Here is a 14,052-nt window from a genome sequence, read left to right as displayed (position 1 = left end):
GTGGGTTGCTGGGGGGAGGGGGGTTGGGAGAAAGGGGGTAGGGTTATGGACATTGGGGAGGGTATGTGCTTTTGGGTAAATTGGAAGGGGAGGTGAACCATGAGAGACTATGGACTCTGAAAAACAATCCGAGGTGTTTGAAGTGGCGGGGGGGGGGGGGGAGGTTGGGGGTACCAGGTGGTGGGTATTATAGAGGGCACAGCTTGCATGGAGCACTGGGTGTGGTGAAAAAATAATGAATACTGTTTTTCTGAAAATAAATAAATTGGAAAAAAAAGAAATTATGTTCTTATTTTGGGAAATCTTCTTGCATCATTCTTCCTTCTTTTCTGTTCTGTCCTTCTCTAGCTCATACTATTTGGATTTTGCATCTCTTTAATGGCCTTTCCAATTTTCTCTCCTCTTTTTCATACATTTGGTTTTTTGTTCTATTTCTCAAAGATTTTCCATATTTATCCTCCAGACCTTCTATTTCTTTCTGTTTCTTCTCTAGTGTGTTCATAATGTTTTTATGAAGAAGCTAAAGAGTTGAAATAGGACTATCTGGAAGTATTAACATATATGACAAAGGGCTAGGAAGTATAATACACATTCATCTTTGTTTCTTTAAATTCCATGAGAAGTGCTTAGTACATAACAGACTCTCAATAAATTTGTCATGGAAGAAAGAAAGAAAGAAAGAAAGCAAGCAGGCTAGATTCTAGTCCCAACATATATGTCTTTCCTGTCGTCATCCTCATAGTATGACCTCTAATGGTCTCCATTTCTAGCTAGCAATTTAAGACCACATTTTCTCTCTGCCACTGAGAATTCTAAAATTAGTCGATTCTACTAATTCTACTTTTTAATACTATCCCCTGATGTTGAATATCATCATATAATACACAAACACAAATTTTAGTTAACTGAAATTTTAAAATTATCTCAAATATAAAACTTACTATAGAGGCTAAGTAAAAGAATTGAGCTCTCTAGTACTTGAAATCCACTAAAAATCCATCCCAATTTATTATGTTTTTGCTAGACCTTAACTATTTAATTCTAGTAAACAAATCAGGATTGCAATTTGGTAAACTGATTTCTTCCTTGAATAAATTTCAAAATTCTTTCTTGTATTATATATCATACAGTGATCCAACCACCCACATTGGTTCGTTAAAATGTGAAATAGTTTCATACAATTCTACTGATTAAGCAGGGGTCATGTGAAGAATTTTCTTGTGAAGTGGAACAGTGCAAAAGGTTTATGTATCTTGATACTGATTACAGGGAAGCTATCAAGCTTTATCACACAGGCAATTCATATTTTAAAAAATAGTTTCAAAGTAAGTCTTTCAAATTCTAGGCATCTATACCTTTAAATCAGTCGGACAACAGCCAGATCTTTTAAAACCTTGGACTCTGTTTGCCAATCCACTAGCTTAAAAAGCATGCTTTTCATTCCTCTTTTTAAATAAAAGCAGCCTTGTCTGCACTGATTTCATCATCTCCATTGAAAATGTTTATCTGCCAAATGAAAAAGAAGAGTACAAATTAGAAACACTGATACATCTTCTGACATTATTCATTTAGAAGCTAGTTCTCAAGTTGTCATTACATTTACCACATAAAAATTAGAAATGATTTGTTTGGAGACCTACAGCTATTTCTAGACCCAAGATGTTTGGACAACTGTAGATAAAGTTTCATTATCAGACTGAACTAAATATGCTATAATTATATATAAATCAGGATGATTTTTGTTCCATGAACTTAAGTTATTAATCTACTCAGGCCAAGCAGCAGGATACCATCATTCTCCAAAATTATACAAGTGTATTTCCCAGCCAAAAATGTAAGAAGCAATGTTTGAAAATTAAGGTCAAGAATTGGTTGGACAATACTCATGTTTCTATGATTTGATTGTTTCCATCTTTCTTCTGGTCTGTGAAATTCAGCCTACTTTCACAAAACCTGTGTTTTCTTGTTTCGTTTGTACTCATCACACTTGAAATTATTAGTTCAATGTCTATTTTTTCCAATAAACTTTGGGTCAGGGCCCTCTGCAGTCTTATTCTGTATGTCTAATAATACCATATTAGGTATCAATATTCGTTGAATGAATTAGTTAATGATAAATGAATGCAGAAAAAGAAACCTAATTTATTAGGCTGAGAATTGATTTAGGTAGGGAATGGAAGTTGGAAAGTTCAAATGACCCTGTATTTTCCAAAAACTTTACATGATAATAGTTTTTTAAAACTTTAGTATGCAAAATGTTATATACATGGAGTTAACAAATAGTAAAAAAAGAATGATGGCATAGGTAGCTGAAAATGTTGATTTTTAGTTACCGAAGTCCTAGGGAAAGTAGGGAACCAAAAGTAATTCATAATTCTGTACTTAAATATTTAAGAAATAGGATTTAAGGATTCATTAGCTTACTGAATTATTATGATTTCTAGACCAATTAGCATCATAATTGATTTAAATAACATACGAGATGCAGACCTCTAAGAATGTTTACCATGTTAATCAAACAAAGAATTACACTGAAATATGAGTTTGCTTTTCTAGCATATCAAAATCTTATACTTGGGCAAAGATGACATTTTTAAGAACTTACTTTTCAATATAGAAAATTCTTGCTGATTTTGCATTTTATGTTCTTATTAAAGCAATTTTCTAATGTTTTCTTTTCATATGTTAAGATATTTTGTTTATAAAAGAATATGTAATGTTTCCCTGTAGGCCTACAAACATGACTAGAATGCTACATAGCAGTGCTTTGGATATAATCTAAAAAAAATGTCCTTATGTGCAACAGCAGAGACCAATGATTCATGAAATTACTCAATGTTGGGTATATTCCTTCTTATAGAACTAATAGTTTACACAAGACATTTCCTTCCAACTTTGAATACAAATATAAATTCTACTCAGTATGTCAGCATTTACATTAAAATGAATTTCTTACTCGTGGGAAAAGCTTTAATTAATTGTATTTAGAAGTTTGGAAATCAGCAGCACATCATGGTGAACAATTTAAATGTGACTTTGCCTACTTGGGCTGGAATAAAACAAGTAACAGAAGAGAAAGAAAGAAAAAAAGACAGATGAGAGATCTTTCTTTTGCCTATTAACAAAACTATTACTTTTTCTGCATCTATACCAATACACTCAACTTCCCTTCTCCTGAACAGAAGGAATGCCCATTTCCTACCATAGCCTGTTGCTCTGTTTGTGCTCAGGATCCCATCACAGTTCACCGCTCAAGACTCCACTTTTGAAACTATCCCCATTTATCCTACATCAACATTTTCTTCTTTAAACTTGATTTTTCTCCAAAATATATAAGTATACCTTAATATCTTCCATTTTATTTTTTAAATATATATTTAATATAAATTAAATACCTTATTTTAAAATCTCTGTTACTAAATTGTCCATGTGTCTTCTAACAGTCACTGTAAGATACATGAAAATGATTTCATTATCTCCTAAGAGGAAATTTTTCTTCTATAACCAAGGTAGGAACTTCCATTACCTTGTATCATGTCTCATTATTAATTCCTTTATTTTACCAATCACAATATGAATCTTCTTTATTTTGTTCACTTGATAATTTAGTATTTTTCCTCCAAGTAACGTACAGGCTCTTTGAGGCAGATCCCTTAACTCTTGTTCATCTTGAGCTCCTAGAAGTGATCAGAACAGTCGTTATTTAATGTGTATTTACTGAATGAATGAAAGACCTATTCAAGTCTCTTTGGAAAAATTAAGTTTCAACCCTAAGTAATGATGCAAAAGAGACAAAATGTCTTATTGCCACTTGCATTTCTCTATCTTTCCTCCCTTCTGTCTTCCAGATATCTAGTACCCTTTTATTTCTTCACTGTAATATTATCTCTAGTATTTTGCCCTCTAGACAGTCCTCATTGTCCAAAATAATAATCATTTCAAAACATCACTCAATTCATTTAGCTCATATATCTTTAGATGAGCAGTAAGACAAGCCCAGTTATTTAATTTAATTAATTCATGTCAAGGCAAAAAATTAAGATTTGTATTTTCTTCTCTACCAGCTTTCTCAAGTGCATATTAGATTGTTCAAAGGAGCAATCATACTGTAACTCTGGATGGCAAGAAATCAGACTCTGTGTGATTCTCCAAACATCTTTACTAATTCCTAAGGAGATCTGTGTAACTGTTTCCCAATTTTAACCATTGTAACCTTGTACTATCATGTAATTAGCCCTGGGCATAGATACTTATTTTCTAAAATTACTTTCATCATCTTTATCCTTCCGAACCTTTTTATCCTGCTTTTTTTATCTCTATTAATGGGAATATCATCTACCTTTATCATATATGACCATCATCATATGATTTTATTGCTCAAGGCACAAAAAGATTATCACCTTCTCTCACCTCTTACATAGTGACCAAATATTCTCAACGCTATCTGAAATATAACATGAAATCCATAAATTCATCTTATGTACATCCCTATTTTTTCCATCTTCATTGAGGACCTTGTGGTGTGCCTCTAGGGTAAGCCTTCTTCCACAAAGCTCCTTATCCACACAGCTAGTATGATCTTGCTAGAATGCAAACTTTCCAGGCCATTTCCACTTACAACAGGAAAATAATCCCTTCAGGATCTAGTATATGCCTTCCTTCTCAAACTACTCTCAACTTTTCCACATGGAGCACATGATAATTACAAGTAAAACCAGCATTTAGAGACCTGGTTTGCGGCGACATGGCTAAACGCACCAAGAAGATCAGAATCCTGGGTAAATATGGGACCCGTTATGGTGTCTCCCTCAGGAAAATGGTGAAGAAGATTGAAATAAGCCAGCACACCCAGTACACTTGCTCCTTTTGTGGCAAAACCAAGATGAGAAGACAAGCTGTGGGGTTCTGGCGTTGTGGCTCCTGCATGAAAACCATTGCTGGTGGCACCTGGACCTACAACATCACTTCCGCCCTCATGGCAAAGTCAGCCATCAGACTGAAGCAGTTGAAGGACCAGTAGAAGCTCCACCATTTGAAACACTGCTAACATATATTAAACGGGTTAATTTATGTAACAAAATTTTTTTTTTAAAGATTTTGTTTATTTGACAGACAGAGATCACAAGTAGACAGAGAGGCAGGCAGAGAGAGAGAGAGGGAAGCAGGGCCCCCGCTGAGCAGAGAGCCCCATGTGGGACTCGATCCCAGGACCCCGGGATCATGACCTGAGCCGAAGGCAGCAGCCTAACACACTGAGCCACCCAGGCGCCCCACACAATTTTTTTTAAAAAACAACATTTTTGGGGCACTTACTCCATTCCAGGAGGCATTATAAATACTTTGTTAGGTCCGTAATCAAAGGAGCGAGACTGATACAAAGCGAAGGTCAAGCAGCGAGACTGATACAAAGCGAAGGTCAAGCAAAGCTTTATTTTGCTCCAAGCATCGAGAATCAAACCGACTGTTCGGGGCCTCCTCTTACAGAGAGGGCAACCACCCCCAGCCTCACAGACTAACTTTTATAGAGCAAAGGCCATGTGGTTGAGCCTGGCGAAACACAGGTGGCCAATGAGATTGCAACACACAGAGAAAGCTGCACAGTCATGCTAGGTCACACATGGGTGGCCAATTGAATTACAATTTACCCTATAGTAGATATTTGAACTAGTCTATCACCTTGGTCAGAACTGGCACCCAAAATGTGGGGCCCACATTCTTTGGTAGCTAGGGAGACAGTATGCAGGCTCCACCGATTGGATGTCTCCACCTGGCCCAACTCATCCCTGCATTCGGGGCTCTGTTATCTCCACCTGACCTGACCCGCCCTTGTATTTGGGCTCTGTTATCAGGGACTGGTCAACCATATTTTATTACATAAACAACAAAAATGGCTGTTTAACTGAGATAGAGCCACTCTGGCTAAACAGGCCCTTACAATTTCACCAGGATAATCTCATTTATGTCTTACAATTACACACTAAGAGAAATGTACTATCACTGTAATAAATGTTAAAATGAATAAAGTAAGGCCTAGAGAGGTTAAATAATTGTCCCATGCAAATGAAGGAAGTCAGAAATCAAACCCAGGTTAGCTTGCCTCAGAGTTCATATTCTATTTTTTAAATTTAATTTTTAAGTTAAATATATTTGTTATGTGCAAGTTTAACATTTTGTAAGTTTAAGGTATACAACCAGTTGATATACATTTATATATTGCAGTATGATTGCCACTGTAGCTTTAGCTAGAACCTCTACCACATCATATAATTATCATTTCTTTTTTTTTTTTTTTTAAGATTTCGTTTTCTTATTTGACAGAGAGAGAGAGACAGCGAGAGAGGGAACACAACCAGGGAGAGGAGCAGAGGAAGAAGCAGGCTTCCCGCTGAGCAGGGAGCCAGTCATGGGGCTCAATCCCAGGACCCTGGGATCATGACCTGAGCTGAAGACAGACCCTTAACATCTGAGCCATCCAGGCACCCCATAATTATCATTTCTTAATAGTTAATAGCCACACTCCACAGCATCTTGTTGTTCCCCCATTTTAAAAAAAGAAAAATGTTGTCTTTCATCTCTATCATCATTGCTGTGCAAAAAAACTGAGGCTTGGGGTGCTGGAGTGGCTCAGTCTGTTAAGTGGCCAGGTAAGCAGCCATCTCTTGGCTTTGGCTCAGGTCATGAACTTGAAGTTGCAGGATCCAACGCTGCATCAGCTCAGAGCTAAGCACAGGGTCAGCTTCAGATTTTCTCTCCCGCTGCTCCTCCACTTCTCTCTTTAAATTAAAAAATAAAAAGAACCTGGGGCTTAGTGGAGCACCTGAGTGGCTTTGTCAGTTAAGCATCTGACTTAATTTCAGCTCAAGTCATGATCTCAGAGTCTAGGAATGAAGCCCCACATCAGGCTCTGTGCTCAGCAGAGCCTGCTTGGGATTCCCTCCCTTTCTCTCTGCCCCTCCCCACCTTATGCTGGCTCTCTCTCCATCTCTCTAATAAATAATTCTTAAAAAAAACAAACTTGAGGCTTAGTGAGAGTTGATAAATTTCCCAAGACTGCAAAATCATAAAACTATAGCATGGGTCTGAACCTAGGCTACTCTGAATTCACCCTGCTCTGCCTCTACCCTTGGACTGTCTGGTCCCTAAGATGAGATCGAGAGTCCCATAGACACTCTGCCTTCTAACATATCCTTGATCACTGACTACAATCAGAGGACGTTATTAAATGCCTTGGGCTATACATGGCAATGTTCAAAAAAGGAAAGATATTATTGGAGAATGCTGACTCTTTCTCTCCAAATGTCATCTATCAATAGTCAATTCGTGCAAACATCAAATTGGTGTTATTTTCTTTTGAAGTATAAGGAGAAAACATTAATTTGTATGAATTTACGCATGTGATTAAAGCATGAAATTCTTCCCAGTCATGACTATGAGAAAGGTTTGAAATGAACTGTAGTCCTCACACCACAGTGTATTAATGTATCTTTCCAAGGGCCCATAGCTAGGAACGTTTCAATGGCTCAAGTGCACCCATGGGTGGTTATCTGGAGTACATGTAGATTCAGAAACAGCTTCTGTTTTGAGTGAAGACCAAAAGAGGTACTGAAATTCCATAGAACATTATAAGTCATATTTGTCAAATATTTTAACATCTAACACAAACTACAATTTTTTTTACTTTTTTCTCCTCTAAGGCATAAAGTATCAGAAAATATTTTAGACTCTCCTTATATTGAAAGAGAAGTAAACACAGCTAAACATGCCTGTAGGCTAGAAAATTAGCATACAGATTTTTTGCTGTTGTTGATCACAGACCATTTAAACCAAATAAACAATAATAAAACTATGCAATAGTTCTAATACAGGAGCCACATTAGTGATCAGTTCATTTTGGAAAGTAAATTTATTGCAGATAGCTATAAATCATAAAAATCCTTTGGCATAATAAGTAAAATATAATTTTACATTGTCTAAATGTCCTCTATCATGGTAGAAAGACAATTTTAGCTATTGTAACTGGTATGGTGCATAGACTCTCATTTTATAAATATTTAGGCTCTGACAGTCAAAGTGTGTAACTGAGAAGAGCAGAGCCCAGTGCAGAAGATGAACACCAGCCCCTGAATAAACTGGAGAAGACAAGAATGTAAGCATGGCCGTTCTTTTATTGCACTATGCTTTGTTTACTTTTAGACACTGTGTATCAATAAAGCCACAGGTGTCCAGTCTCCCACTAGGTTGTCACCAGAGAGTTTATCTTTTTGGCTTTCGAGTTTCTGTAATAACGTTATTCAAAAGATGAACCCATTTCACTTTTATTAACTGGGAAGTAATTTAATATGAACAATTTGAATAATTCCTTCTGAAAATATATTTTTATGGCAAATCTGTTGCTTGGAGTCTTAGGGTCTGATAAATGACAATCTAAACAGTTATTACTCACTGCAAAATGGTCAAAGACAAGGTTTAGCTATACCAAGCTGAAACCTTCCTTACTTCCAATAATTCTCCCATAAAAGGCCCCAAACACAATCATGCCAATTCTAGAGACAGAACATATGAACAGAGCAATCTGTCTAAAATAGTATTCCTGCTGAGAAAACACAAGAAGACCATGAAAAAAATCTCTATTTGAAGGAAAAGGCAAATAGCAAAAATAATGAGCTTTCAAGTTAGAGACAGAGCAACTCTCTTCAAAGATGATATAGACAACTCCTATACACAGTACTGATGAAATATAATTCAGAATAAAACATTCAAGAAAAGTCATAATTACTATAATCACTGTCAATAATAATTTTTAAAAAGCCTTTTTTTCAAACCAAAATCTTGGAACATCTATTTACTGATATGGATGGCATGTTGTGTTGCACAGTCTTTTTTGTTGTTGTAAGTATTATTAAATTAATATAATTTTTTAAAAATCAGAACAAATGCAAACTGAAATACATGGGTTGAATGTGAGGTATGCTGGCAAGCCACTTTGATTTTGAGTGACATTAGATCTGATACTTTCTTATGTCTCCCATTTATGACATAGGCTGTTTCTGTCAAGCACAGTGTTTTTTCTCTTGCAACTCCACATTTCTCCCTTTAAAATATTCCAAAATAGATTAGGTCATAGGTCATGTGCATAACCTCTCCACCATCACCAAGCCTTTCTTCTTTATTCCCAGCTTGAGTGCAAGCCTCTTGAAGAGGGAACAGGGACAATTTGCTTATACTCACTGTTCCATCTCCATTGCCTATACAGTGCCTGGTACATGGAAAGTGCTGAATAAATATTTGTTGAATGAACAAACGAATGAGTAAATACTATGGCAAGTTGCTAACACCTATTTTCAAATTAAAAATTCCATAACAGCACGGGACGCCTGGGTGGCGCAGTTGGTTGGACGACTGCCTCCGGCTCAGGGCGTGATCCTGGAGTCCCGGGATCGAGTCCCACATCAGGCTCCCAGCTCCATGGGGAGTCTGCTTCTCCCTCTGACCTTCTCCTCGCTCATGCTTTCTCTCACTGTCTCTCTCTCTCAAACAAATAAATAAAATCTAAAAAAAAAAAAAAAAATTCCATAACAGCAGCAACAGCAGCCTCTTATGTGTCAGTATTGTGTTAAATGTTGTGCACACCAGCACTCAGATAGATAGGACTATTTTCCTTTTACAAATGGAAAAATGAGGTTCTAAAGTTCAAGACACATGTGAATGGCTTACTGTTAAAGCCAAGTTTCTAACTAATTTTGGAAAAGTTCATATATCAACTCAAATTAAGTTTGGCTGAAAGTAACAGAAAACTTCATGGGAGTGGTTTAAACCCAAGTTTGGTATCTAGCTGTGCTCTACAAAATTTTTAAGAACCAACACTCCATCCAGGTCACTGTTCTAACATATTTGAGTTTTGTCCTTTATTCTCATATTCTAAGGCAATATCTTCCCTCCAGAGAGCAAGATGGAGGAGGAATTAAAGAGTAGTAAAAAAAAATACATGACAACTCTGTCTTAAAGGTGTCTGGAAGCTGACATTTATTTATATCTCACTGACCAAAATGTAACCACTGTTATGGGTTGAATTGTGTCCCTCAAAATTCATATGTTGAAATCCTAATACTCAGTACCTCAGAATATGACCTTATTTAGAAATAGGGTTGTTGAAGTTGCAATTAATTAAGATGAGGCCATACTGGAATAAGGTGGGCCTGTGATCCAAATGACTGATGTCCTTTTAAAAAGAATGCTATGCAAAGACACAGACATGAACACAGGAAGAACATTAGATGAAGATTAGAATCAAGCTGCCATAAGCCACAGAGCTACCACATGCTAGGAAAGATGCCTAGAACAGATCACTTCCTGGCAGCTTCAGTGGGAACATGGCTCTGCTGACTACATCTTGGACCTCTAGCCTCTAGAACCATGAGACAATAAATTTCTGTTGTTTAAGTCACTCATTTTGTAGTACTTTGTTAAGCCCTAGAAAATCAGTACCATAACCTTTATAAAATTTAGGTTTTTGGCCCTAAATTTTTAGGGTTTACACAAATTTAGGTTTTTGAAAAAGAAGGAAAATAACTATTTCAGGACAATAATCAGTCTCGGCTAAACTATGCTACTCTCTGGAAAGTGGTCTCGAGGTTCAGTATTTCAATTAATTGTGAAAAGTATATTAGCACATCACACTTTAAGCCACATAGAAAGAAAAAAATGCTAACAATTTAATTATGACAGGTCACCTACAACAAGATGCATTCTTATTTCAGAGTTGTGAAATGTAAAAAAAGAAATGGGCATCTTAGAATCAATAAAATATAGTAAATAATCTATAGACATTTAGTTATAACAGTAAGCACAGAAAACAAATAGTTTACATGAGCTATAATATAATATTTTATACTCTACCTTACATAAAACAGATGACTTGCCTTACTGCAAATCAAAAAAAGTATACAAAACTTAATCTGATGCAGAGATTATTAAAATGTCAATATAAATATTGATACAGATATAAATAAATAAAAGTAAACCTCTTCTTTGATTAACCTTGTTCAAAGTGCTTCCACTGTATTAGTGGAATGCAAAAATCAGTGGTTTCATATATTCCCCTTAAGTCAATATTTGTTAATCAGTTATATTTACCCTGGAAAAGACTTTTTGAGCAATTTGATGCCCCTTTCCCTCCCAAATAAGAAAATAATAATGCTGCTTTAATTGGGAATAATAAAAAGAGGATCTAATAAGTAAGATAATAAAAACTGTAAAATCATCAAATGCAGTCATAATTAATTTCCTGGCCTAAAAAACGTTTTTGCTTTTATTTTCCTTTTCTCCATGAAACTCAGTCCCATTTACTTGAATTATTCTCCTCATTATGTATCAACTAAACTTCTTTAGAAGCAACTGGGATTTTTTTCTTTAGTCCCAAAGGAAAGTTTTAATTGCATGTTGCCATGACAAGTTGAATTATTAAGACACATATTACTAGAAATTTCTACAACTTTCTAATTTTAGAGGGTCTTATCAAGATAGCCACTTCCTTTAGATGTAGCCATGATCTAAAAAATGCAAAGCATCTGTCTCACAATTAGCAAGGAACAATGTAAGGATCAGCTCACTTGCGTATCCAGGGCCAGAGAAAGGAAACCAGGATCTCCCACTGTGCAGGCTTTGATGATTTTACATTTGTGAACACATAACTGAGCTTAATTCAGCAACTGACCTGTGAAAGAGCATTAGTAATTAACATTAATATTAATAACTATTATAATATTTAGAGTGTCTCCCCATAGTATTACAGAATATAATAAAAACAATTTGAGATTCAATTATATCAATAAGCAGCTAAAACATTAGACAAAAAAATTAGCTAACACAACGACAAAAATGCTTACAGTATAAAGCAGGCATCTGTGAGGCAAAGAGCAGGGCTTCTCATAAAGATTGCTGTATATCGTGCCTTTAAGCAATGTCTCTAGGTAGATATTTTTAGGAGAATGTAGAATTTAGTGGTAACAGTAATTTCGCTAAAGGAAAAGGTGAGGGAATAGTCAAACGTACTTAGAAAAATGGAGGTGATAAGTAATTCATTCTTTCTCTAGATGGTACTTATTGAATATACTTTGTCCCCATGATCACCTATATGCTTGACTAATCAATGTTCTAGATCAGGAGTCAGCATGCTTTTTAATGAAAGATAAATATTTTGGGCTTTACTGGACACTCTTTCACAGCTACTCAACTCTGCCATTTTAAGGTGAAAGAACCAATAATGCTTTGTGTTCCAATAACACTTTATTTATGAACACTGAAATTTGAATTTCATATAATTTCCATATGCAATAGAATATTATTTCTTTATTTTGTTCTCAACCATTTAAAAATGTAAAAATCTTCTTAGCTCACACACCACACAAAAACCTGTGGCAAGCCAGATTTGGTCCACAGACTATGGCTTGTCAACTTGTGTTCAACACTGAGTTTCGTAAAGTGAGGCATCTCTTAAATTCACCTATACCAACCTTCCAGTACCTAATACATTGCCTTATATTTGGTAGGTGCTCTGTAAGTACTTGTCAAAGTGAATACTGGCATTATAGAGGTCAATTGTAGTGAATGAAAACAAAATGTAAAATATATTCATTTTTTTGTCTGCCTTCTCAGAATGTCATTAAGCAGGTTCCTCCTACTATTCTCATTCATAGTGTCCAGTTCTTTTCCATTAGGTAGTTACCACAATAGTTGGTTACATATTTATCTGTGATTTTCCATGCTTATTACTATATTAATTTCAATTGCTAGTGTGATGAATTATCACAAACTTAGTGGCTTAAAGTAACACATATTGGCTATCTCACAGTTTCTGTAGGTTAGCAAGTTTGATGATATGGTGGGGTCTCTAATTACAGTGGCATACCGCCAAAATCAAGGTATCTGTAGGACTGTGTCCCTTTCTAAAAGCTCTAAGGAAGATTCTTCTTTTAGACTCAGGGAATCTATTGGTAGAACTCAGTTCCCGGGGGTAGTAGGACAGAGGTCCCATATCCTCGATGACTGTGGCTATTATTCTCAGCTTCTAAAGTCCATTGCATTTCTTGACTCATGCCTTCTTTGTTTTCAAAACCAATAGCTACAGATCAAGTCCTTCTCATGCATCATCTCTACTACCTTTTCTTCTGCTCTCCATCTCCCTGTGGCTTCAAGCAGGAAATATTGTCTGCTTTTAAAGTTTCATGAGATTAGATTGGTCCCATTCATATAACCTAGGGTAATCTCCCTGAGTCAAGATCAATAAACTTAATTACCTCTGCAAAGTCCCTTTGCCATGTAATATAACACAGTTATAGGTTTCAGGGATCAGGACATAGACGTCTTTGGGAAAGGTATTGAAAAATGGGAGATAAAAAACCTTCCCTAGAAATCTGCTGAGGATTAAATACATGTATGTATGTATGTATGTATGTATGTATGTGTATATTTCCTAGATATCACAATGCTCAGCTCATAGTTAGCACTCATTTTATTATAGTCATTATAAATGCTAAAGGCATTTTGAGGTCCTAAGGTAGTTGATGGAATTAACTTAAGTGGGAAGTACTAGAATAGAGGAAATGAGAAAAAAATAAAAGGGAGAGTGAGAGGAAAGGAGAGGAGAAGAGAGGAGAGAAGAGAAAAGCCTCCCAGCAGAACACCGCCATCCACATATTTAAGAAGCAAATAACTGAAGAGAAGTAAGACTCAGTGTCTAATATATAAAGGAGGGCGGGCACTTATATTGAACACTGAGTGTTATATGTAAGTGTAAAAATTCTAAATTCTAAAATTCTAAAAAATTTAAATTCTAAATTCTACTCCTGAAACCAAAGTTACACCACATATTTACTGACAAGAATTTAAGTAAACATTTGAAAAAGAAAAGAAAAAAAGAATAAGTGGCTAAAGAAATAAGAGAAAGAAAAACATGGTCTTGGGAATAAAAGTGGAGGAGGGTTTTGAATGACAGAGTAACAGTTTCGAATATAGCAATAATAACGTACTGTAAAAACTGAAGTGATATTACAT

General features: G+C 35.7%; 1 protein-coding gene and 1 long non-coding RNA gene across 3 annotated transcripts in view; one reads left to right on the top strand and one right to left on the bottom strand.

Moving 5' to 3' along the window:
* Window positions 1–1,362: 1,362 nt before the first annotated feature.
* Window positions 1,363–14,052, bottom strand: part of LOC122904503 — a 94,371-nt gene continuing 81,681 nt past the window's right edge. The window contains exons 1-4 of one of the 2 annotated variants that reach the window (XR_006384210.1): window positions 11,610–11,670; window positions 3,527–3,677; window positions 3,396–3,446; window positions 1,363–1,506 (exon numbers count right to left, since the gene is read on the bottom strand). This is a non-coding gene — a long non-coding RNA (uncharacterized LOC122904503). Of the gene's footprint in view, window positions 1,507–3,395; window positions 3,447–3,526; window positions 3,678–11,609; window positions 11,671–14,052 lie in introns of those variants that run through there. The other variant, XR_006384211.1, reaches the window with a different exon arrangement.
* LOC122904502 (60S ribosomal protein L37a-like) lies at window positions 4,745–5,020 on the top strand. The gene has a single exon (XM_044245419.1). It carries the CDS (start codon window positions 4,745–4,747, stop codon window positions 5,018–5,020), a length of 276 nt encoding a protein of 91 aa, XP_044101354.1.

This window comes from Neovison vison, chromosome 4, assembly GCF_020171115.1.
Source record: "Neovison vison isolate M4711 chromosome 4, ASM_NN_V1, whole genome shotgun sequence".
Lineage (NCBI taxonomy): Eukaryota > Metazoa > Chordata > Mammalia > Carnivora > Mustelidae > Neogale > Neogale vison.
Note: the sequence above shows the minus strand (reverse complement) of the source record. Positions and strands in the feature narration are given on the sequence as shown.